Raw genomic sequence first — 27,631 nt, forward strand, 5'->3', positions numbered from 1 at the left:
CGCTGCAGATCTGCTGACAATTCCCCAATTTCAACTCAGCCAGAGAAAAACACATAATGCATCAAATGACAGATTTCGGTACTTCCCGTGGCATTCGGTTTGGCGAGAGCATGCTCCTTCTCCAATCACATGACAGAAAGATCAACCATCCCTCTAGTTTCTGTTCCATGTGGTGCATGTTGAACAGAAGGGTAAGAGAGGAAAATGAAAATATTAACACATACGGTAGTAAATTGTAAAGGAAACTTGTAAATCATACAATTAAGTCTATGAATACAGTATTTACTTAGAAGTACACATTCAGAAGTTGATCAATTTCTTATAAATATTAAACACACACACACACTGACATAAAAACTGCTATTAAAATTACATTACAAATATACTATATACATAAAACAGCTTGTTTCAATATCAAAACGAAATATATATTTACTGAACTAGTATCTTCTGAACTGTTTTTTAAACTTTTCATAATGGTAGTCATCCGTTGCTTTCTCTCCTGCTTCCTTCACTCTCTTGATCTTATCTTCTGGATCAGATCCAACAACCACGGCTTTTCTTTTTTCTTCTTTCCTCTCCCTTTTCTTGGGTGGTTCTGGGTCTTCTATATTAACTGAGTCGAAAAGAAACACACATAAGTCGCTACAGGTTTACATTAATTGAGCTGAGTAAATAAAAAGAAAATAAAAACTTGCTAATATTTGACAGTGCCGATGGGTTGTATAAAGTCCGGCAATATATATCTGCCATTTTAATATATTTCCTATAGTAACACAATGCAACTAATGTAAAGCAAGATAAACGTAATTGATATACAGGGTATCTATAAAAGAACTCCTGGGTTTTGAAGCTAAATATTTTATTAAAAACAAACTCGGGGAAAAGTAAATACATACTTTTGAAGGTAATGTTGTCAAGTTTTGTTTACAATTTAGTAAATTCCAATGTGTGCCCCGTTTGTAGCATGGCACACATCCAAACGATAATCGACTTCTTGCCACGTCCTGGCCAGCATGTCTGGGGTGATGGTTGACATCTTGAATTTTCTCCGCATAAACCATGTTCTTCACATGTCCCCATAGGAAAAAGTCTAAAGGAGTAAGGTCCGGACTTCTTGGAGGCCATGGAATAGGCCCTTTGCTTCCAATCCACACTTCCATTTTCTTTAAATGCCTTAAGCCATTGATGGATGGTTTTGTCCGAAGACTAAAACACCACCATACTCACGTCAAAAGTTCCGCTGCACAGTAATAACAGATCTACGGGGTGGGAAATAACCTTTTGCTAGGGGTCCAAGTAAAAAGTAACAACAATTAAGAAATTATAGTAATACCAAATGTTTACTACGACAATTGTGGTTACAAAAACAAAATTAAAAGTTAGTATGTCCGCCGTTTGCTTCTCTCACAGCACGAAGACGATCAGGGTAGGAGCTCAGAAGATTCGCAAACACTCCGTATTCCATTCCATGTCACGGAGGACTTGTTCCAGATGTGCAAGGAGTGTTGGCCGGGAATAGCGGTCCGGTCCGCGTTCCACTATCATCAAGGACTCATATGCATCCTTCAGAATAGCCCCAAAATGCTCCGATGCATTCAGGTCCGGTGATGCACCCGGCCATTCAGAACTGTTGAAGAAGTCAATGCCACTTCGCCGAAGAAGGTCTTGGTTTTAGCATTTGCCTTGAAGCAAGGGGCTTTGTCGTGAACTAACTTTTAATTTTGTTTTTGTAACCACAATTGTCGTAGTAAACATTTGGTATTACCATAATTTCTTAATTGTTGTTACTTTTTCCTGCAGACCCCTAGTAAAAGGTTATTTCCCACCCTGTAGTTTTTACAAGCCATATCACACACTGCACCTTCTGTTGTGGTGTTGCCGTTGCACTGAATTGCACTGACTGTGTTCGGCTCGGCTCGACCACTTCAAGGTCAACGCTGCGCAGCGTTGCAAACCTTTACTGGAATAAACTCCAAATGGCATGAATAAAACTTTATGAGCTACTGATTTCGAAGTAATTAACTAACCTGAGTTATCTAATACCGTTTGCACACTATGATCGTTTAAAACACAGTTCTTTTATAGATACCCCGTATAACATAATGCCATTTGTAAAACAATAACACAATGTCTTAATTTTGGAGAATCACATCAGGTAGATAGTCACCATTCCATGTTGTATACTTACGAAGTCTATGAACAAAATTATCCAGCAGCATTGCAGGTGGAATTGGTTGGACTTCTTCCCTAATTCTTCAGAGTCTCTAAGTTATGGATACGTGATCAAAAAAATCTCTCTTGATTTACCCTCAGAGAAAGAGATCACAGACAGTCAGTGTGCGCTGTGCAGCTGTCATATGATGTACCATACATTACTTTTAAAATATGTCTCTACCACAAAAGCAGGCTGTTCAGGGGTTTAATGCTCCATTCCTACAGAAATGGCATCCCTTGTGCAGGTGTAGATATATATTGGCGGACCCCGTATTTCACACGTCTTATCTACATCACAAAAACTGAACATCAGAAAATGCAGTGTATTGTAATTTTCAAGCTGGCAATATCAGGATTATCACTCATTTTTGCAAAACAAATTCACTGACTTTTTCAAGCAATTTTAAAATAAATTTCCAGATCATAATGTGCTGATTTAACATGCTAATAACCAAGTTTTTTTTTTAAAGTGTTGAACTGCACTTGATATTCAAGGGATCAAGTTTATTCCATTGCTAAAAAAAATAAATATTTTTTATTAAAAAAACAGGGAGATTTAATTTCATACCCAAATCCTGGCATGTAGAAAAAACCATTTTCTTATACTTTTACAGGATTTCTAAGTAAATGGGAACCCTGAGTATTTATGATCATGTGTTGTATGTAATCTTTACACAGTCAGCACAGAAGCTTAAAACAGATCACATATAACATCTATAGCTAGAGGCACATATTTTTGGTAAATAAAGAAGCAAAATTTCGGTACAAAAACAGTCAATTTCAGGTTCAAAAGCGGTAAATAAAATGAAATTTCGCTGTTATAGCAGTGAATAAGTGCCATATAAAATGACATTTTGGTTTTAAAAAATGTGAATATAATCCCAAATTACACAAAATAACATATCCCTTCTAAAACCACATTAAATCTTTACCAGAATATTAAATATATTTCTATATAAAGGGGTCCATTTTGCATCTCAAACATTTATAGCAGAAATAATCATTTTTCCGTGAATTGCATAACTCACAGGATACTTCAGACTTCAGAAAGTGTTGCGTCGGTATATAAATGGTAAATTTTGTGTTTAAGAGTCTATTTAGCATTTTTCAGTTCACATCATTTCGTGACAAAATAGGGTAGGAAAATGCACCTCAGACCTTTCAGAAACATGAAAAATTAACTTTAGAATGTGTTATTTCACATTTCGTGTTTTCATCAAAAACGAAATATGCATGCCTCTATCTGTAGCACATGGTATTACTGCACATCTCTTTACAATAATTTCCATTATGTTTGCCCTGTAATAAGCAATAACTAACACTTCAGATCTTCTGAATGAACCTTAAAATTCACACACAAAAATAATTATTACAAAAGGGCAAAAACTACAGTGGAACCTTACTTATTCATTCTTCCTTGAGGTCTGTTGTAAAATAAACACAATGAAGGAACATGTAATATCAGGGTTCTTAAAAATATAACAAAGGAAAGACAACTTACATCTATTGTGTTGTACAAAGTTCACAGCCATATTGGTAGGCACAAATTGAGATGGAGCATCTTTCTTGCTATGCCTTTCCCACAATAACTTCAGTTTTGCTTCTTCCGTTGCTTCAATGTTTCGGATCTTAGCACTGCAATAATAAAAGACTGAAATTAGTGCATATTCTGTTTTATTTCAATTTGGCATTGCTCTCCATTGTTTAAACTCCTTGTTTGGTCAAGAAGTACTATTGGTGAGCTCAACTTAAGAGTTCAGTATGGGGCTTATGGCAACAGCGTTGCCGCATGGTGCGCAGTACAAGAAAGCTCCAGCTCGCATCGAGCGTCTGCTGTAGTACACGCCGCAACAAAAGTTAGTGGTCAACGGGGCTGTTCACTGTCAAACTTTTCCACTAGAGGCGCTAGCCCTGTTGTGTCCCTAAATAATTTCGTGCGCCATCTGGTTGCCCTAAGCTTTACATTGGAGCGTCGATAACAAAAATTGTTTAGCAAACCTTTAGGATTATGTAGCAAGTCATAAGTTTCTGAAAATTACGTTCTCCTGAACCTAAGAATTAATATATTAAAGCGCAACGACAGGGTATCTCAGATGGGCTAAATATAGTATATTTATGCACAAAGAGCACTTAACTTGACGTTATTTTGGTTGTCCCTAGCTGACATGAGTCTATAATAAAAAAAAATAGATTTTTGCACTACGCTTTATGTTTCCTCTTGTTGCGACTTGCAAGTATGTGCAATTCAACGGCGGGAGTAGGAATTGGGGAAACTACCCGAATTACAAAGAGAAAATGTATTAAGTGGAAGCGCATAATATTTATTATGATACACCATGTCCTATCCATAACTTAATATTAACATATGTTTTCTTTGTATTAAGCAGACATTTCCCCCTCGTATTTTCGTCCTTTTAAAATTATAATTCCTGTAAATAAGAAAGTCCTAGAGGTTGCGAGATATGAAACAGAATGTAACATATTTTTTGTAATAACTATTCTTCTCGATAAATGTGTATGTATAAAATAGAGAACCATATTTACTAGGTAAAAGTAAAGGTAAAGTTCTCCCCTGTGCATAGCACCACACCATGAAGGCGTATAGGGGGTGTGGGGGTAACGCCCCACACTTTCTTGATCCGGTCGTGAGTGGGGGTGATGTGATCAGCATCACGCCCCTGACCGCCTTTACCCCCCAGGGTTTCCCCCAGGTACCCATGTTATTCGACGCTGGGTGGGCGCCGGGGCCGCTTCCATCGTTAGAAAAGTTCCCGGATTTGAACCTGCCGGGGATCGAACCCGGGACCTTTAGCATGGTAGTCAGACGCGTTACCGACTGAGCCACCGCGGCCACCATATTTACTAGCCATGAGAAAAAGTATGATATCACGTAAAAAGATGAGTCGGGTATTAATAACAACTAGCTATAAAAAAGTGCAGTCGCATGGAATTATTATGTATTATTCTTTACCACATTCACAAGAATAAAGCACTTAAATTGTGAAAATTCAAAGTGACGTAAACAAGTACTGTGCAAATTTTAAGGCTTTTTTTAGTTCCGATATCTTTTCTGTTATTGACGATCGTCTTATTAAAATTCTTAGTTTCAGAACACTGATGTTCCGACATAATTTCCGATGTTAAGATGAAATTAAACTTGCAATTTAATGTAATAGCAGCACGTTCAGCATCAAATTCCCCATATATTTAAATGGGAGAACAATTGCCCATCAAAAGCGTGGGGTCGCAACATGGGTGCTGGCACCTACAATAGTTTGCTTTGACCAGGAACATACAAGAATGCGTGACTTGGTGGGAAGCTGTTGGTCCAGAATAATGACGGTCCGTGGAGGAAGATTTGAAAATAACTGTTTCCGAATATACTTTTCATACGTCTTGCTCTCTACTTTATCACAGTGTTTTTCTTTCCTTTATGCACAGAAAGGCAAATCGGGACTGGACCTACAGTTTAAAGTGAGATCCGAACCACTATGTGTCTCCAACGGGTATCAAACCCGGGACCCCTTGATTACGAGGTGACGACGTTACCACTGCGCCATCGGGGAGGCCTCTTTCACATTTTTCGGTGCGCTCTTTCATTTGAAACGGAACAGTGTTCATTATAATACCGGCATACACCAAAGCACCCCGGTCGTCGCATTTTAATTAAGGGATTAGGGTTCCATATCCGGTGGAGGCATATAAAGGTTCGTATCTCACATAAAATCGTAAGTCCGTCCAGTCCCAATTAACATATCTGTGCAGAAAAGTGAATTTAAAACTCAATTAATCAATTACTAGAGGTGTGAAATAGATGAAGTTCTGTTGTATTTGTGTGAACAATGATAACAGAAAGAAAGAGACATTGGAAATATTCAATCTAAAATGCTCTCGCTTTGTGTCCATCAATTAACGTTATTGCCTTGCAAGTAACAAATCCCGGATTAAATTTACTTAGGTATCTCAAAAATCTATTCCCGATTTATGCATTTGCGTCAAACTTTACTATCTGGAAAAGAACTGCTCGATCATTTTATGTTCTTTTAATATAATGCTATCTAACTTTTTGTAATAGTTTGTCATCCTTTGGGAAGAGCAAGAGAACCGGGAGTATTCCCGCTAGATCCGCCAATGCATACAATATGCCTATTTTCAGAATTCCCCAAAACGAGAAAGCGAACACACAAATAATAAATTTCTTGACCTGGCCCCAAGACGGAAGCCTCTTCACGAACTTTTGCCTGGCCATTCCCCACCCCCTTCCCTCTTCCCAACACGTGTTTGCAGCGAGTGGCAATAGGCGGACGGCTGTTATTTTTGACTCCCCAAATCGCGCTTAACATAAGAAAGGAAAGCGCATTTTTTGAATGTTCTGAATTGTAATAGAAGGTATAGACCATCAAAACCTTACATTTCCTCTCCTTTTTGCATATTTATTATTTTCTCTTCGCATGTTAACGACTTTTGTTTCTGACAGAATGGGGGTGGTGATCTCAAAAGTAAAAGCCCATAACAGCCCATACTGAACTCTTAACTTGGGCTCCTCTATAGCATGTTTTGCATGTCAAACTAATAAAAGCATTAGACTTTCTTTCACAAACTTTGATGAATTACGTAACATGATAAAAAACCTGAAAGGTAAAAATCCAAGACAGGAAGTTGATCCACAATTTTCTCCATCTGCAAGCAGTATAGCGAGATTAGAAGGCGATCGATCATAAAATAATGTGAACACAAACTGCAAAAGGTACTTTTCTCTCCACTATATAAAGAAATCATTGACTGCACATGCATGAACAACAGACTGAAGTGACATGATACCTTGTTGTGTTACTCCTGTATGAAAGACTGCATTTCTTTCTGAAGGTTAATTTCCAAATGACATGTGTCACTTGTTACTTTGTACCAAAAGCTCCCTAAAAGGCTCTGATTTAAATGCAAGTAAAATCATATAATATCCATTCATGTTGCCACCCATTCTTAGAGCTTTCATAAAGAAGTTATATCATCAATATTATCTGCTCTTAGGTGTCATATGTGTGATCAATATGTAAGAATTTCGGATGACATTTAATTTTTGTTTCTAACTGGCTACACAACAGAGAAAAAATACCACTGAAGATACAAAATTTGTCAATGTTACATTAATAATGTACCAATATGATATATAAGGGTCGTTCAAGTGAAACAGACGGAGCTGGCAACACTGTAAGTATTTGACAGGGAGGCTAGAAGATGGCAGCACTGTAGGGCTTGGTGGTTCGTAGTAACAGAACATAATGTGCGCAATCTGTTGAGTAGAGAGGAAGTGAAAGCACAAGGGGTGTGTAATGGATACATCCAAGCGTTACAACAGGGTGTCATTCAATTCATGTGCAAAGAAGGTCATGTTGTCAAGTGTTTTTCGATGTCCATCGACATCTGCTGCTGCAGTGGGTGCCATGATCAACGCTGAACGTAATTGTGGCACCTTACAGAAACTCCGAAGGGCCATAAAAAAAAAACAGCTGGGAAAACTGTCACGAGGTGTGAGCATGCACCACAATAACACCACACCCACACACTGCCAATGCAACGATGGACACCCCGTGTCATTTTCGGTGGGATGTTATAGAACACCTACTGTATATCCCAGATCTTTCGCCTTGTGACTTTCACTTCTTTGGTCCACTGAAGAAGGCTCTGAAAGGTAAGCGTTTCATTTCCGGTCAATCAGTTCAAGATACTGTGGAAGAGTGGTTCAACACGCAACCAGCATCCTTCTTCTTTACAGACGGTATCCAGAAACTTGTGCTCATCTGTAGCCTCTGTCGAAGTAATACCAGTACACTATCTTTGTGATATTGTATATTTTCTTACATGTAAATACTGTTACCTTCTACACACCAGTCTGTTTCATTTGAACAACCTTAATATAATGACAAATATTTGTTGTACACTCCTGTTCCAATAAAGTGGCACATTCTTCAACTGTTCAACCTCATCAAGTGTCAGTGATGCTTTATATATATTAGTGTTGCAGTTTGAATTGTTTTTCTCAGATTAATTTCAAAGGACCACTTGTCTAGAAGCTCTAACCTCAGTTAATGAAGAGAGTGATTCTTCAAAAGTAACTGGGATAAACAATTCAATTTGCAACCTGGAAACGTGAAACATCAATAACTACAATACTAAAACTACATTTACCACACCCACCATGAAGATAAATATTTGGTTCACACTATTCATGTACTCATACCAAATAAACCATCTACAAATGTATGCAATGTCAACATAGCATTTATGTTTATTTAGCTGTGTTAACATAACAGCGATAAGAATATTGCTAGACATCACATGAATGAAAATGTTATTTATTTCACAGTGTTCCTTCATCAATGTTTATATTAGATTTGCACTTCGACTTACACAGGGTGTCTACCAAAATAACAAATCCAAAATTCTTTACTTTTTCGAACATGTATTTAATCGCCCCCTACTTATTTTTTTTGCAATGAAAGACCCCTACCACAAGGCTAGTTAAGATGAAAAATGAAGCTATACTTTAACAAACGATTTAGATTTGCTTTCATTATTATTGCTTGTAAAAATGAATGCTTCAGACTTCATCCTGGATGGGAAATGGCAACATTACATTATTATTTTTACAAAACTTCACACATATAAGAATGTAACTCTTAAGAAGCAAAGCGAAAAATCTCAACCACAACTAAATACAATTTTAGATTTCCAAACATTTAATTTTATCAAATCCCAGTACAGGCATATAGCAATCACTATCCCCTAATGTAATTCAGAAAAAAACATTAAGGAACAGCACCTTTGTAGACAGTTTTGAAAAAGAAATAATGTTTTTCAATTTTGGGATCACAAAGGTCACAAAAAAAAAAAATGTCATATCCAGTGATGGTTCTGTACTGAAAGGGTTAAAATAACACGAGAAAAAAGATGAACGTACTCAATGCCCAGGTCGACTTCTGGGATACCACTCAGCATCTGGTTGGACAACATTTCTTCTGATCGCTGACTGGACGATGCCCTAAGGTGGTCTGGAACTGCCTGGAGGGCAGCCTCTTCAGGCGACCGATACTTTTCATCATCAGTTTTGCCTTCTTCTTTTTTGTTTCTTCCTTTCCTTTTCGACAACTGCTCTTCAATGTACTTCATCCTGAAAGAAATTCAAGAAACAAAATACAGTTACAAGCAAGTTTTTCACCGACCTGGAAAACTCAGGGAATTTTGTAAATTCATTGAAAAACTTGTAAAAGTTAAAAGAAAAATATATTGCTAGAAATAGAAAATACATTTAACTTTTTCCTCTAATTACCTGTGATTCATTTGTTTTTATAGCATGTAATGTTGAAGATCTAACACATGTTGATTAGTACTTTAGCAGTGGTTCTCAACCTGTGGTGTACTCTCAGTTATTAATTAAAACAAGAGATTTAAAAATTAAATATCCCCCACAACTTGCTAGAGGCAAAACAAGGCTACAAATATTGAGTTCAACCACCAAATATTGAGATTAAGTCTGGGGAGGGGGTAGCTAATTACCAAATACATTTAAAAGGGGTTATGACATAATGAAGGTTGAGGACGACCACCTACTGGAAATTACTTTAAAACATCTTGAAATTCAGGGAATTTATAATGGAAATACAGTAACACTTGTGCGTAGAGAAACTAAATATGCTGACCAAGGCAGTAATTTATTTTATTAAAAACATAAACTAAATGTAACATTTCAACCTTCTAGCAAGGTCTTCTTCAGACTCTGTACTTTTGTACTTGATACAGAGTCTGAAGAAGACCTTGCTAGAAGGTTGAAACGTTACGTTTAGTTTATGTTTTTAATAAAATAAATTACTGCCTTGGTCAGCACATTTAGTTTTTCATAATCATGGAAACAAGGCTTGATGGTGTTATAATTGTGAGTAGAGCCGCAGGTTATTAATAACAATAATAACACAGTAAAGATGGAACTGATGTTTAAGCATTGACCTTTACTGAAAAGAGCCACAACTTGGAAAGAGTCTTTTTTTTACATTATTTATGATTCAAATTTCTAATGCAGCACTGTCACACACTACTTACATTTCTTCATCCTCATCTCTTGTGTTGGTTTCAGCAGAAAACTGTGTACCAATTCCAGTATCGTAAGCATCATCCACCCGTTTCACTTTTCCACTTTTTAGAGCTTTCATGTCGACCAGCCCTCCTGATTTCACTCTGAATGGGTCAGTCTGCAAAAATGAAGTCTAAATGTCAATACTATTGTTTCAGTAGGAAATATTGTGTGTGTATCAAACTCGGTTATATTTCCACATGCTGTAATATTTTTTTAAGCTGTATGGGAGGATGAGTGAAGTTAGGTGCTTTTGAACAACTGAAGCTTGTAGAACATTATTCCAGGATTTGTCACTTAGGAAAGTAATTATCATGAAGTAATTTAGTAACAAAAAGCAGGTTGCAGAAATATTCATGTTTATGCAATGCAGCTGTAGAGGAAAGAAGGGAACTGTTGAAATGCTAATGCAACCAAACCCAGTTGACATGTATTGGAAAATATTAACATCCTGATGTTTGACTCAAAAAAAAAATTGCTATTCTATTTCGTAAATGTTCAAAATTTCCCAACCCTGTGAAAATATTTAATGTTATACACTATTTTCCCAGCAAGTGATTATTTTTGCACTTCTGGAATAGAAACAGCAAATTAAAAAAGAAAAAAAAATCACACACACATACTGCTGAAAATATTGAGAATTAACCACTTTTAAATATGATTATTTGAAACTTCCCTATTATTTGGGACCTCAAAATGTCATGATTGGATCTTTTCAGGACACAAACACCCATACAGGGAAGCATAAATAACAAGAATTGCCTTTCACTTTAAAATACACTTTGACAGAATAAAAAACACACAACTTCTGCAGAATTGCAACATGAAATATTTCAGATGGCAGCACTTGTCTGCAACCTAAACGACCACTCAGTGTGAAACAAATATATGACTGCACCGTGTTTTTATTACGTCTCTTCAATATGTGCACATATCAAGTTCATATCATAGAATTGATGCATGCAAAATGAAGATCATTCTTATCCAGCAATCCGTAGTTGGGCCCTTAACTCTTGCTTCTGTAGGACATAAGAATTCTAACTTTCATTCTAACACAATCCAGACACTGAGAAAGTTGATTGGATACTGCATATTACTTACTATTGATTCAGCTCCTTCTGTCGGAACTTTTTTCCCAAGGGCCAATCCAACAATGTTGACACCATGAGGCCTCCTCCTCAATTTTTGCAGCTCCTTCATCTCTACTAGTTTTGACCTATAAAAAAATAAAATGGATAATGATATGCATATAGAGTGTGTATGCACATTACTGCTATGTTATAACTACATGCTTACAAGCATCAATCATTACTTAAGTTCTGAAAAAGTAAGATCTCTTTAAAAACTGTAGGCTTTCCAACATCTACATCCCCACAAAATCTGTTGTATTGAGAGATGTTCAGAATAGTATTTATGCACCACTTACATTCCAAGTTGGTAACAAGACCCTGTGATCCTTGAGAAAGTGAACATTTTCTACATCATCATTTGTGAAAGTAATTATTCTTATGAATGATTTCTGCTGTGCCAGTCAGTATTTATTATTTTGAGGCTGATTTAATAGACTATATCTTACATCGGCACCAGTTTCGTATGGCCACAACACCTCTTACTCGTTTATTTCGTCATTTTTAAGATACATATTCTGCATTGCGAAAGATTCTTCAAGGTGGAATCAGGCTCGTAGCCAGGAATTTTTTGTAATGGAGGGGGGGGGGGGGCGAAGTCAATCCTAGAGGGGGAAAATTTTTAATATATTGTGTCGCATTGGCAGATATAGCAGAGTACACAGAGGCACTTGCCCCTCTCCCAAAAGAGATAAGTAACAGAAAAGGGATCATATCTTGAAACTGCAACGAACAAAAAAACTTCAAGCAACATCAAATAGCAATATTTCGATAATGGCCTTTCCAGATTGACAAAGAATATAAAGTTTAACATAAATAGGCTAATAGGAACTGTATATACTTGATATTTACAGGTCGATAATGTTAATAGACAATTAATATGAGTCATTCCATGCCAAATCAACACAGATATGTGCAATTTCCAACCTGACCATCTCCGATTTTCATGAAATTTGGAGAGTTGAAACTATGCATGGAACTTAGTAACTATGAAAATTTTTAGTCTCGTGCGTCTTGTAATTGTTAAATTATTCAAGGTCAAAGTGAGCAGAAATTGCCCTTTTTGAGCCCGCTTAGCTATACTAAATGTGCTGTAACTCCGCCACTACGAGGGTCACTATTTATATTTTGAGCCTTGGCAACACTGATTGAAGTTAGGTGCGATTTGACGTTTGCACGGAATCGTCTGACATTATTGACCATAATGTACTTCAAATGTTTTGTCAATAGCTTCATTTGTGTTGTTTATGTTGCCTTGGAGATTGCGCGACAACAATAAAATGGAATTAACTTGTGAACATTTTCATGCGATGATTTTTTACGATTTTCGACGTGGATTATCAAGACAAGAGTGCATCGATCAACTTATAACCAACCAAAGGTTGGGTATACATCCCCAATACATACAGGCACCACTCCACTCCAACAAAAGTACAAGGCTAATTCACTCCATATAAAATTAACAGGAGTAGACATTCCCAGATGTATTAAGATTAGCAGGAATTAGGCCTAAGTAGTAAAAGTATGATAAAACATCAAAATATTAAGTAAAGAATAAGTCCCTGACCAAAATTCATTAGTTATCAAAATGACAACATTTTGTGTGTAGGCATAATCCAATGAGCACATGTTGCTTTTCATACAATTTTTTTTTTTAATAGATATATTTTCAGGATAACATTTGTGCAAGCACAAATTAACTTGCTTTTCCTGAAAATAACCCCAAGTCACAATTATTAGCACAAATAAACCCCAAAAACATCAAAAAATCGATGTTTTTGACAAAAGACAATCGGTCTCACAGCACCAGTGCCATCTGGTGAGAGCCAGTGGAAGTAGCCCCGACTAGACTGCCATCTAGTGGATTTCTTAAGGTACTTGAAGAAGGCAAGTAGCCCAAGGTGCTGTGGACCAATCAGATGGCTTCCTGGGTGTAGCTTCCAGACAATAGAACTGTGGTAGTTTTTATCAAGGTAACTTAATATACTATAAGGTAGCACCATCCGAAAATTGCCGATCATGAATGAACGCGTGACGTCATTTGGGAGGATCGGTTATGCTCGGTGCCCCTTCGGTTATGTTCGTTCGGGGCTTGGCAGAAGCAAACGCCCGCTATCATTTCTATGCGAGTTTGAGAGTTTGAGAGAGTAATCTTCGCAAATTAGCCAAAAGTGGCACAAGAAGCGAAGTAAAATGAAGCAAATCAATCAATCAATATTTGTTTTCACATATACTATCACATTTACTAAATTCTCAAGGACAAATCAATATCTTGCCCGATTGGATTCGAATCCGGAACCCCTGGTGCCGAAGCGCGATGTGCTAAGCACTACGCCAAGGAGATCGACAGAGGCCTCCGAGGTACTACGGGCTCACAGAACGTCACAGGAGTACCATCGGATTATAAATTATGGATATTAGAGTTTGGATAATAAATAAATAAATTATATAATCTATAATCTATAAATAAAAAACACCCGTTCTTTATTTATAGAATCTCAAAGAGAGCGATAGTTTGCCAAACTAAAAAATAATCCTATCTTGTTCTCACGATAATAAAAATAGAAGGCATAATAAAAAATAAATTGGTAACTATAGATTGACACAGAATTGAATAAGCTGAATTTTGATGTAACTTGTTTTTATGTGGTTCTACTGATTAACTTTTAATTGGAGTCCAAACTTGAATATCCGTAATTTCTAATCCGATAGTAGTCCGGTATAATCTATTTACATAATTTAACACAACGCAGTACAAATGCCTAATATTTAGTTTTCTGACTAAATAGTTCCTTCTTATTCATTCAGAACATTGCAATCATTTCCAGGAACATTTCAAATTTTACATAACACCAGAAAGTATTAAAATTATACTGATATACTTAAAATCCAATCTTTACCATTCTCTATAATGTAACTTTATTTTTGAAATTATCAAGTGAAAGAAGCAATATACAATCTAGATAAAATTTTTCTCTGCATTTGATACTTACTCTAAATTCGAAAGAATTCCCAACCTTCTTCATATATTTATTTACTGTACAATAATTTACGTACGGACCAAAGTTCCAAATGCAAAATTTTTTTGTAAAGTTTTATGTGGAGGAAGAATGATGAAATAGTTTGTAAGATAGTAGTTTCAGATTTTGAAAACGCAATTCCAGTTTGTAATTGCAGATATTTTTAATTTCTCTGGTTCAAATTTGGCTGCAAGTTATCGTTTTCATAGTTCTAAAAAGTATTTTTTCGTATTAAGAACTTTACATACAAACGCGTGCAGAAGATGAGTCAAAGTGTACAAGTACTAATTTAACTAAGTTAACATACTCGAAATACTTGATGAGTACTAGGAGCATCAAACTTAAATGTCTTAACCTACTAATTCAAGCCTATAGAAATAGATTTTTGATCACACGGTAAATGAAACGCTTTGAGAATATCGATGAAAATATCTTAGTTTAATTAAACAATAAAGGAGAAAAGTTACATGAACTCACAATGATTGACCGTGCACCTGTACGAATCATTATTCGTTAAAGGACTTTGTCCCCAGATTTTCCATTTCCATTCCCATGTGTGTCTGAGTTGTATAACCGGAAAATATACTCCAAGGCTGATATGCGACACACATTTGTACATAAACGAAGTAACTTGCATTACACTAATCTTAGATCTTGCTCTTTTTGACAGAAATGTACTACAAAGAAATAATGTAACATCCATTGGTTTATATTGAGTACAAGGGTACAAAATTATTCACAATATATTTGTGAAATACCAAATTTGAACAAAGTTGCAAACATTTTAATGATGGGTGTAATATTCACTTATGCAATATTTACCATCGTGCATACAACGCTATGTAACTCGAATTGAAGATGTACTAAGTGAATTTCATTTCGAATAGCGTGAAAGTTAGTACACGATCTTCGCAATGCCCATTTCCGACAACGTTTTTCACAATAATGTGAACATACAAATCACAATCAACATCGGTCTGTGTTAAATGAAATCGTTAATAATTATAAATCCGACTTACATAAAATGTACTTAACAAATCAGTTAGGCTCACTACATACTTCGCACTAGTTGAACACATTTTCAAGATATTGATGACTTCTCTTGTAGTACTGTCGGTTAGGTTACGTTCTAGATTTTGAACTTTTTTATTTGGTTAAAGTGGTTGAAAGAGGTTGTTTGTAATCTTTAATTTATTTGCTTATATGCAGATGTGTATTTCTCCTTTGTAATAGATCGAATATGTTTTCCAACAACGAAACATTGCTTGCAGTTTGTGTATATACCAACGTCTATATATTTTTCACTTTTTTTGCAGCATAGTCTTTAGCCTGTTTAGGGCACGTTTCCTTATTGCGTGTCTTTCGTAGCGTACAGCTCTGCAAACCTTATCAGCACGTCCTACAAGCGAAGCATATTGTGAAGATAAGTGTTTAGGAGAACTACACCATTTCCTCGATTATTTGGTACTAAAGTAATTGGATGTAATTTTAGCGATGGCACTGCAGTTGGCTTCAGCACGTTCTTTGGTGGAAAATACAGAAATTCTGCTTTTAGATCTCGCACATACGTAGTCTTCTTCACAATAATTGGCACTGCACACTTGCATTTTTTACATTTCGTCTACAAGCATGAATCCACTGTTTACTTACGCAATTATCGACTGGAAATCTATGATATTTTATGTCAGTTCCTTTAGTTTTCTGGTTATATTTTTCATAGCTTGCTACAGCACAATTAGACATGATTGCAGTCTAGAAGTACAAAAATACAATAAAAATAAATCGAACGCTACAAAATCAACAACCTGCATGTTCCGATTTTTGCGACGTGTTAGTAGCTAAATGTACCCCGCACCAAACTTACTGCACATAGCAACGAGCACCGTCAAACCCGATCCTCCCAGATGACGTAATGCATACGTACTTCACATAGCAACGAGCACCCCCTGGTTTTTATCATGAGAGGACGCCATCTTGAACTTACTTGTGGTTTAGATCTGAAGCAGTACACATTGCTCCAGCAGTTTGGGCCAGAGTAGGCCATTGGAGAAAGGAACAATGGAGCGGCCATTGTTTCCAATAGTGTGGAATACCTACTAAGTGCACAGAACTAGTCCAAGAGTATACAAAATGGACAAATTGCAGGGTTAAAGTGGCCTATAGTGCATGGAACCAGAATCCATGAAAAATCGGAACAATTCCAAACCACATGGTGAGGACAAAGGGCCTTTAGAAAACCAAGGGGACTGGCATCCAAAAGCACCCACATTTAGTCAGCACATCCTTTGTCAAATATCTCCCTAGAACAGTGCATTTGCAAGTAAATAACCATCTGCTTTAAGACCCGGTCATATTTTAGTGTAAATTCTGAGAAACCCCCCCCCATTCATAGTTGGAGTGGTAAGTGAAGTGCACAAAGGACCATGTGTGATGAAGTGGAAGCAGACTATGCAAGTACCATGCTCTTGTTACCTATTTGTTGGTTACATATGTAAAAACACCCTTATAAGTTTGTTCAGTGCTTGTATATAATTAAATGTGAGAAATCCAAGATTATTAAATGTGTATTTCCAACATCTTGGTTTATTAATTCATATTTGGATGGATAAGTCCGGGAAGCGTGCTTCTCGCTCCGGATTAAATAGGCTGAAAGTCCCTATGATAAACCAGCAATCACTCCTCGGAATGGATGCTGGTCAACTGGGGACATCCTCCTTGTATATGGTCACGGGAGGACAGCGTAGAGCTGCACGGGGATAAGTACGTCCAGGTTACATAACCAGGTTGTAAATTCATTCAAGCCCAAAGTTGGTGAGTACGTTAGGTTCACCTATCCTGTTAGCAGCAATGTAACCTGGAGGCACGGATCCCTGGACCAGCCGCGTAGACGATGACGTCTCTCGCCTTTCGTTTCTCGCGCGGATCGCAAACTTACTTCCACATTTGGCGATGAAGCCCCATCCTTTGCCACTGTGAAACGCTGGTATAACGAATTTAATCGTGGCCGCCATTCGCTCACCGACGAGATTCGTGAAGGTCGTCCAAAATCAGTTGTTGTTCATGAAAACATTGATGCTGTGCAAAACCTAATACTGCAAGATCGTCATGTGACACACTGTGAGATTGAGGCAACCATAGGCATTAGTTCCACCAGCATATATAAAATAGTACATGATCATTTAGCTGTGAGAAAGCTATGTTCTCGTTGGATCCCACACAATTTGACAAAAACTCAAAAAGACGCTCGCGTCAATTGGTGCAAACAAATGCTCAATAAATACAATCATGGTGCTTCAAAAGACGTATATAAGATTGTAACAGGTGACGAATCATGGATATATGCATATGAGCCGGAACGTAAACAGCAGTCGACTATATCGGTGTTTCAAGATGAACCCAATCCAACAAAAGTTGTTTGCGCTCAAAGCACATCGAAACAAATGGTCGCCTGTTTTTTCGGGAAAACTGGTCATGTGGCAACTGTGTCTTTAGAGGAACGTAGAACGGTCAACTCTGAATGGTACACAACAATTTGTTTGCCAGAGGTCTTTGGTCAAATACGGATAACAAACGCCGTCGGATCATTCTTCATCAAGACAATAAGGCCTCCCCGATGGCGCAGTGGTAGCGTCATCGCCTTGTAATCAAGGGGTCCCGGGTTCGATTCCCGGTGGAGGCACATAGTGGTTCGGATCCCACTTTAAACTGTAGGTCCAGTCCCGATTAGCCTTGCTGTGCATAAAGTGGACTTAAAACAACAAATCAATTCAATTCATCAAGACAATGCCAGCTGTCACACATCTCGTCTAACAACCGACTTTATGAACAGTCAAAAAATTGAATTGATGGGTCATCCGCCGTACAGTCCTGATTTGGCACCCAATGACTTCTTCTTGTTCCCGAATGTCAAGAATAAATTGCGTGGACAACGATTTTCGTCGGCGGAAGATGCCGTTGATGCGTTCAAAAACCATATTATGGAGGTGTCTCAAGAAGATTGGAAAAACTGCTTTGACAAATGGTTCGAACGAATGCAAAAGTGTATTGACCATAAAGGAGAATACTTCGAAAAACAATAAAGCAGTTTTCAATGCCAAATTCCTGTTTTTTCATTGTTAGGCTCAAAATATAAAGAGTGACCCTCGTATTTTGCCTAGAAAGCTCAATTAAAGCTTATTATACAGGGAATTAAACAGCTTTCCAGTGATATATAACAAGCCCAGTTTTCGATAAAAATATAATTTTTGTTACGTGACCTTGACTTTTGACCTTGAATATCTCAAAACATGTCATCACCAAAAATCGTGAAAAAAATATATTTGGTCCCTCATGCTATACTCTAAAACATATCAAAAAATCATTATGGGACTGCAATGGGATCAGAAGATACAAAATAATATGTTTAACTATGGGACTGATAAAAGCCTCATTACATGAACTACGACGAGTGAAAAGTCCTTTAACACCCCCCTACAAAATGTAAAGGAGTTATCCTGGTCATGAAAGAAATATGTTAGGCACAGGGAGATCTCTAGCTGTGTGCGTCAAGCGCAGGTCCGGCATATTGTTGACCGCCATATTGAATTCAACGCAAACGTTTCAAAGGAAAGTGGGTGATGTGAAATATCAAATCAGGTTAGAATTCCACGAGAAATGAAGCGGCGAAGGTTTTTCCAAAGTATATTTAACCAGCAAAAAATTATTACTGCACGCTTGTAATCATTTTCTCCTTTTCGAGGTGTTAAAAACAAAGTATTAAGAATGCTCCTAAAGTGTTAGGAACTCATCGAGATCACGCTGATATCTTGGGACAGAAAGAAGTATACGCACCATTGCATATGATTTTAATCAGCAACATTCACCAAATACTTGAATAGTGGAGAATATTGGGTAAAGTATCTCAAACAATTACGTGACTCTTCCTTTGGAATGAAAAATTCTTCAGTGACGATGCTAATTTTTATGTTCCCGGTAAAGTTAATAAAAATTATACGCAAAACCTGTGATTTGATAATCTACAGTAGACAGATCCCAGCCGAATGGTTGTTGCTGGTAAGCTAATGATGTGTGTGGTATAGTGTATGGAGAACGGGAATGGTTGGTCCATATTCAACAACGGAACCTTAATTGGTGAGTGCTTCTTGGATGTGTTATGTTAAGTGAACAGGTTTTTCGTCCTTGCTTACGGGGTATGGCACTTTTCCAGAGTTTTGAAACAGGACAGTGTGTGACCACACTATGTGAACATTCTTCATGGTAAATTTCTAGGTAGATTGATGGGCAGATGGGGATCTATTAAAAAGCATGCACAATCCCCAGATCTAACATCTTAGGAGGACTTTTGCCTAAAAGTCTCTGATATTGACCATCTGAGAGAAGGCATAGTTGCTGCTTGCGATTATGTTGCACCTGCTACATTGCCAAATGTTCTATTTGAGTGTGAGAGACGTCAACGACTGTGTACACAGGAACATTGACATTATATGTGCATATATCATAAGTGAAAGATATGCGTATAACGTTTTGCTACCTAAAAATAAGTTTGAAAAAACCTTCGCTGCTTCATTTCTCGTGAAATTCTGGCCTGATTTGATATATCACATCACCCACTTTCCTTTGAAATGTTTGCGTTGAATTCACTATGGCGGTCAACAATATGCCGGACCTGCACTTGACACACACAGCTAGAGATCTCCCTGTGCCTAACATATTTCTTTCATGACCAGGATAACTCCTTTACATTTTGTAGGGGGTGTTAAAGGACTTTTGACTCGTCGTAGTTCATGTAATGAGGCTTTTATCAGTCACATAGTTAAACATATTATTTTGTATCTTCTGATCCCATTGCAGTCCCATAATGATTTTTTGATATGTTTTAGAGTATAGCATGAGGGACCAAATATATTTTTTTCACGGTTTTTGGTGATGACATGTTTTGAGATATTCAAGGTCAAAAGTCAAGGTCACGTGACAAAAATTATATTTTTATCGAAAACTGGGCTTGTTATATATCACTGGAAAGCTTGTTTAATTCCCTGTATAATAAGCTTTAATTGAGCTTTCTAGGCGAAATAGTGGCGGAGTTACAGCACATTTAGTATAGCTAAGCGGGCTCAAAAAGGGCAATTTCTGCTAACTTTGACCTTGAATAATTTAACAATTACAAGAGGCACGAGACTAAAAATTTTCATAGTTACTAAGTTCCATGCATAGTTTCAACTCCCAAAATTTCATGAAAATCGGAGATGGTCAGGTTGGAGGCTGTGTTGATTTCGTATGGAATGACTCATATGTACCAACAGCTTTGGGCCTCTCTGCAGAGCTGATTAAGGGAGCTCTTTATAAATCATGCTTCATAATGATTCCTTCTAGTTTCCAATTTGCAAGATTTTTACGCACAAAGGAATCTAACAAGAATCCAACAACACCATTGTGTTGTATTATGCAAGAAAAATCAAATTGGGAGACTCTTACAGCATTACAGACAATGTTTGCCTACTTGTTATGTTAAACACTTTGCAAAATATTGTGTGATTTGGAATACATGTTTTGACACCTGACAAACAAATAGGAATTCCTTGATTGATCAATGACTTCTTGGATTACATTGTCATCATTAATATTCTATATTAAGTTTCACAGAAAGAAATTAATTCCACGGGCGCCATGGCACTCTCTTTAACATTTTTTCTCATATAGATCGTTTAGCTCCCAGGGCCGACTCCAGTCGCCTCATAACTATGGCTTCGAACTTGGACTATAAGAATAGCAGACATTGCGAACGAAGCGAGCAAGAAAATTTTACGAAATGTGTTTTTATTTGTATAAAATTTGAAATCAAAGGAGGGGGGCAATTGCCTCTCTGTGCCACTTGCAAGTGCCCTTGGCCATCTGGAAGAAAAATGCAAGGAACATGTAAAAACAAATTCCATCATGAGTATCCAATTGTCCTGCTATTCATAGATTCTCCTAGTCTTGTTTTTTCACTTCAATGTTTGCTTTCCCTAGAATGGACTTCTGTCCAAGGTCGGGGGGCACTGTTTATCAATGTCCCTTCATCAATTTCATGTCATCACTCATTGTTGCGATTTGCTAGAAGACGCAGAAAAGCAATGCTAAGTAACAAAAATCAAATATCCACTCCCTCTCTCTACCACATGAATCACTATTACCAAAAGGTAGACTTGGGAAACAAAAATTTAAGCAGTTCCAAGTTCATAGCAACACATCCTAGAAAAACATCCAACACATTGGGCATGTTTAATAGCTACAAGACTACTCAAAATGTCACAAACTGTTCTAGATACTGAAAGTTGCGAAATCATTTCCCGAAGCCTGAATCTGGTAGTGAATTTTTCCCCCCAATCCTGATACAACATTATACGGAATCCCATACACCCTCTTTGTTATGTTGCTAGAGTAACACATAATATAATTGTAAAAATTCGTGAGAATTTCAGGTAGGAATGTGTTCTGTATTCTTCACAGGGGGGTCAAAGCTGGCACTTGGGAGGGGTAGTTGCCTCCCCCCCACTGCCCCCCTCTAGGTGCGGGCCTGGGTGGAATTATGCTTTCTTCACGAAAATAATTTCAATGTACACTGGTCGACAATCGCTAAGGAACAAACACGTTTTGACCAATAACTTTTGACTATGTGATCAGGGTGCAACAAGTGAACAATATATAAGTACAGATATCAGTTAAGGTTTATTGAGAAAAGATGACGAGGATTCCCCATCAACCAAAGAAACAGAATGTCTTAAGCAAAACCTGCATAAGCAAAACAAAGTGAGGAAATCACATGAATCACAATTTGGCATGTGTAGAGTGAGTCCAGAGGAAATCAGTATGGCGTGTGGCCACCGCGGACTGCACAGCAAGCTGCACACCTATTCGGCATGCTGTCGATGAGAGCGTTCGTGAGCGCGGGGGGTATATTGTCCCATTCTTCCTGAAGTGCAGTTTTCAACTCCCTGGAGGGTCCGGGGTGGGGGGTTCATTTGTGCAACCCGCCTTCCGCGAGCATTCCACGCATGTTCGATGGGATTGAGATCCGGTGAATATGCAGTCTAGTCCATTCGGTTGATGGTTTCTCTTTCCAGTGTCTCTGTCACTTGGACAGTCTGTGTGGATGTGCATTATCATCTTTGTAGAGAAAGTCAGGGGCCACTGCACCCCGAAAAAAATGAACATAACCTTCCAGGATCTCGGTAGAATACCGTGCTCCAGTAACGGATCCTGCGGTAAAGATGTGCAGTGGTGTTTTCCCATTGTTCATTATGGCCCCCATACCATGACTCCGGGTCCCCCATACCTGTCAAGTTCACATATGTGCTGTGCATGATATCGTGTTCCACGTTATCTCCACACCATTTGATGTCCAGAATCACTTGTCACACAGTACGGCGATTCATCAGAGAACATCACATTTGCCCATCTGTCTTGGTCCCAGTTACGATGCTGCACACACTTAACCGGCTTCCGGGCATACAACCCACCACTATTCAGACGTCGTGTAATGGTTTTTGGGGACACACGGACACCTGAAGCACTGACAAGGTCTTGAGCAATTTGGGCTGGAGTGGCAGATCGATTCCTTTTTGCCACCTGGACAATGTACCAATCCTGGCGAGCAGTTCTACAAGTTTCACGACCTCCACCATGCATACACAAAGCTGTTCCTCTGGTACAAGTAGCTTTCTGAAGTCGGAAAATTACACTTTTCGATACCCCCATAACACCTGCCACTTCAGTGACACTTCGCCCTGACTCCACCCTGAACAACCACTCTGCCCCGTTCGTAATCACTTAAATGCACTCTTCTCGCCATCTTCCTACACGCTTCTTCTGTTGCACACCAGTATTGCACTGCCAACAGCCTCTACCGTGTTTGCCTGTCTAACGTGGGTACCACCTCCTGCCACAGCACTGCAGTCTTTTCCTGATAACAATGCTCCAAGCGCACATTTTCCTTCCTGAATGGGTGCAACGATTCCTTGCTGCCCTCTACTGGTCTCTTTCTGGCAACAAACTGACACAGAGTTCTGTATGAAAAAGATATCGGTCAATATGTGTTTGTTCCTCACCAATTGTTGACCAGTGTATATTACGCCTCATCATCTTCTTGCAAAACAATGGCATGGTTGGAAACACTGACAGGGGGTTACGACATCAAACATACGGAACATGGCAATTGTGCCTCGGAGAGATATTTCTCTAGACAAATACATGAATTCCCGGTGAAATTCCAAGATGAAAGAAAATACCCGCACGAACTTTCGAAAAGCTACAGAAACTCATTTCCGTAAGTAGTTTCTTCTGTAAAAATGAAGAAATATGTTGTGCCGATATGAAACTGTTACCCTTTGGGATACATTATAGTTGCATGGGATTCCATTATGGATACTTAATCACATTTTAAGTTTGTATTGTATTAGTTTCCGACTGATGTGTATGTGACGTAGGTGTTTACTATCCAAAAATTCTTCCATTGTAATGCAAGGAAAAATTACATAATAAATATTTATGGTTCTTATATTTCGTGTACAAGGTACATTATCGTCATTTTTTCCGGAGCGAATGTAGAATATAGAGAATGTCTCTAATTTCGTTAATGTTTGGTATACTAACTAAATCTGGCCTTCTAATCACGAATCTGTTGTTAAAATGCCACGAACACGTCTGGAAATCATGAAAAAAGCTGTTTTTTTTGTTTTTTTTAATATTTTTTTATTTAAAAGAAAATTTGGCTAGACTCTACTTTACGTCCTTATTGCCTTTTGGTGGTAACCAATGGGAGTTAACAACACGTTAGCTCCAAAAACCATGCACGGGTAGCCCCACAAACGATTCACGTTAGTTCCAAAAACCATGCATGGGTAGCCCCACGAACCATTCACGATAGCCTCACAAACCATTCACGGGGACGAGGTATGCCTACGAGGTTAGGTTAGGTCCCATTAGCACTCATTTCACCCCTAAATATGTGCTTCATCGAAAAATTTCCTCAGTATGTTCAATTACGCATATCCGGACAACATCGGTTTTTATCGATTTCCTCCTCCAGATAATTTTTCCTCTCTTTGGGATTTACGTTGTTGAATTCCTTATGCAATAACCTTTCCAACGATATATGACACGGATTCCTTAGGAAAATGACGTAAAGTACAGTCTTACCCAAGATTTGAACTATGCTTGCCTAACCTAACCTTGCCGGAAGTGGTTCGTGGGGCTATCTGTCAATGGTTTGTGGGGCTACCAGTGAATTTTTACACGTGTCCGTGGCATTTTAACAACAGATTCATAATTAGAAGGCCAAATTTAGTTAGTATACCAAATAATTAACGTAATTAGAGACATTGGTAACACTTTACGGTACTAATCTGATATTCCCCGGACAGATTTCTTCATTTTTACAGAAGAAACTACTTACGGTAATAAGTTCCTGTAGCAATGTCTAACATCTGGAAGGTGTTTTGTGCGATGCGGGAATGTTTCATAGCGGAAATTCATGTTCTTTGTTGAAAATTAATTCTCCGACCCACGAACCATTGACGTGTGGTTAGGTTAGGCAAACATAGTTAAAATTATGTAAAACATTGCAATTACTTTGATCAAAAAAACGTGAATACACCTTAAAGAATGTTCCGCGAAGCAGATAGTTAAGTACAAATGTCAAAAATTGACAAAACGAAGAACTTATAGGTGTCCGGGGAATATCAGATTTTTACCCACTTTACTATTGGGGTAACGGATTTCTTACTTGTTACAGGAGAAAGTACGGTAAGAATTTACAATATAGAGAAAGTCTCCAATTTCGTTAATTTTCGGTATACTAACTAAGTTTTGCCTCCTAATCAAGAATCTGTTGTAAAAAACTGGGGGTCACGTCTGGAAATTGTACATTTTGATGAAAAATTGTTCGTCAGCACCAAAAACCATCCACAGCTGGCCCCACAAACCATTGACGTTAGCCTCCAAAACCATCCACGTAGCCCCACAAACCAACGACGTTAGCCCCAAAAACCATCCACGGGTAGCCCCACGAACCATTCACATGAGGTTAGGTTAGGTTCCATTAGCACTCATTTCACCCCTAAATTCATCGAAAAAATAGGGATCGTACTAGAATTGAACATCATAAATCATTTTCTTGTAAAACAACGGCGTGGTTGGACACAATGACAGGAGATGACATTTTTGTTCGTAAAACTACGCATATACACCTATATAGCTATATAAAAAATTTAATTGTCTTTTTTTTCAAATTTTCAGACGTGACCCCCGTTTTTTTTTCAACAGATTCGTGATTAGGTCAAAATTACGGTACTTGTTTACTATCCTTCGGACACATTTATTTATTTTTACAGAAGAAACTACTTACCGTAATAAGTTCCTGTAGCATTGTCGAATATCGGGAAGGTGTTTTGTGTGATGTGGGAATGTTTCATAGCTGAAATTCATGTTGTTTGTTGAAAATTAATTCTCCGACGGAGAATAGCGTTTGGCGCGTACACCTAAGTACACCATCACGCGTCGTGGTTGTGTTTTGTTCATGTTCATTGGCAGTGTTTCGAAATGTCTGCGTTTGCAACGAGAGTTAGAAGGATAACGTGTCCTGGATGCGTGGTGAAGTTTGTACCGGGTGTGGAGGATCCAGTGGATTTTAATTGCGAACCATTGGCGCTAGCCCCACGAACCATTGGCACGTGGTTAGGTTAATTCGGTTAGGAAACATAGTTAAAATCTGGTGTCGTGTTAGTATCAGGATCTAGAAATTGGAAATAATTGCGAACCATTGGCGCTAGCCCCACGAACCATTGGCACGTGGTTAGGTTAGGAAACAGTTAAAATTTGGTGTCGTGTTAGTATCAGGATCTAGAAATTGGAAATAATTGCGAAAAGGCCTACCAGAAAGACGTACTGATAATGTGAAAAATTGCAATTAATTTCATCAAAACAACGTTGATACACCTTCAGGAATGTTCCGCGAAGCAGATACGTAATTACGATGTCAAAAATTGACGAAACGAACAACGGAGATGCATGAATGACGAAAAATACCTTACTTACAGGCCAAATAAGTTGCACGATTCGAAAAAGACAATTTCCCCGGCTTCAGAAAGTCCTCAAGAACGCAATTCCGTAAGTACTTTCTTGTCTTTTCTCCTGTAAATTTGAAGGAATCCGTCTCCGACTTAAAATCGTTACCAATAAATGATATATAGGTGTCACCCCTATAGTAAAGTAGTACCGGGGCGTAATTACAGGTGAAGTATATTAACCAAGAAGTACAAATGAATGGCACATACCTTACTTCGTTTTCTCCTTCACTTACATCATCATCATCTTCCGAATAATCCCTTCGTAGTCGCAATGGTCTCTTCTGCTTTCTCTTAAAATTCGGACCATGAGAAGACTCACCTATGGACGACATATTTAAAAGAGCAGCCTTACGCCAAGAAGCTACGATTTGATTTCGAATACTAAACTTGCTGTTAGTCTTATATATTTTTTCTGGACAAAGAAAGGGGGAACGGTTTAAAACAAGGTACAAGACACAACGTTATTATAAATTAGTAATTTGTTTACACTATTCCAACCACAATTTTTCTATCACAGAGTTGCTACCACAGAATAAAAAATATTCTTTAAACAGAATACTCAATATAGCTAGAGTACCATACTTTATACGGCGTTAAAGTTTATAGGTGAATATTTTATTCTTATACTTATAAAAATCTACGTTTTAGAATTCAAGTTGCATCCTCAGACATAGAAAGATTACTTAAAAGAAACAGAATGTTAAGTGAAATGAGCAGATGACTTATACCATGCTTATACATCCAATTTGTGAAAGTGTTGTGTAAAGTCAGCCCTGGCCCAAAACCATGGTAACGGTTGAAGTTTTTGCTTGCGATGACGTGTGACCGGCCAAGTGAATGCATCACTTCAATGTGAAGTCACGTGAAATGACAAAACGACAGTGATGCAGTATGCAGATATTAAACACCAGAACAAGAACAATGTCTAGATGAGAATGTGTACTACAGGCTGTGGAAAAGGAGATGCGATAACCACTAACGCCGTCAAACGGTTGGGCGGGAACTTTACGTCACATATCATGAAGAAGTAATAGGATC

General features: G+C 37.9%; 1 protein-coding gene across 1 annotated transcript; it reads right to left on the reverse strand.

Annotated features, from left to right (window-relative positions):
- LOC145977871 (splicing factor C9orf78) lies at positions 1 to 27,126 on the reverse strand. The gene is made up of 6 exons (XM_083110204.1): positions 26,801 to 27,126; positions 11,444 to 11,558; positions 10,312 to 10,460; positions 9,176 to 9,385; positions 3,719 to 3,852; positions 1 to 616 (listed from the first exon to the last, which is right to left on the reverse strand). Exons 1-6 carry the CDS (start codon positions 26,923 to 26,925, stop codon positions 441 to 443), a joined length of 909 nt encoding a protein of 302 aa, XP_082966330.1. The 5' UTR covers positions 26,926 to 27,126; the 3' UTR covers positions 1 to 440.
- Between the last annotated feature and the right edge of the window lie 505 nt (positions 27,127 to 27,631).

Source organism: Lepisma saccharinum, chromosome 23 (genome assembly GCF_977018435.1).
Source record: "Lepisma saccharinum chromosome 23, izLepSacc3.1, whole genome shotgun sequence".
Lineage (NCBI taxonomy): Eukaryota > Metazoa > Arthropoda > Insecta > Zygentoma > Lepismatidae > Lepisma > Lepisma saccharinum.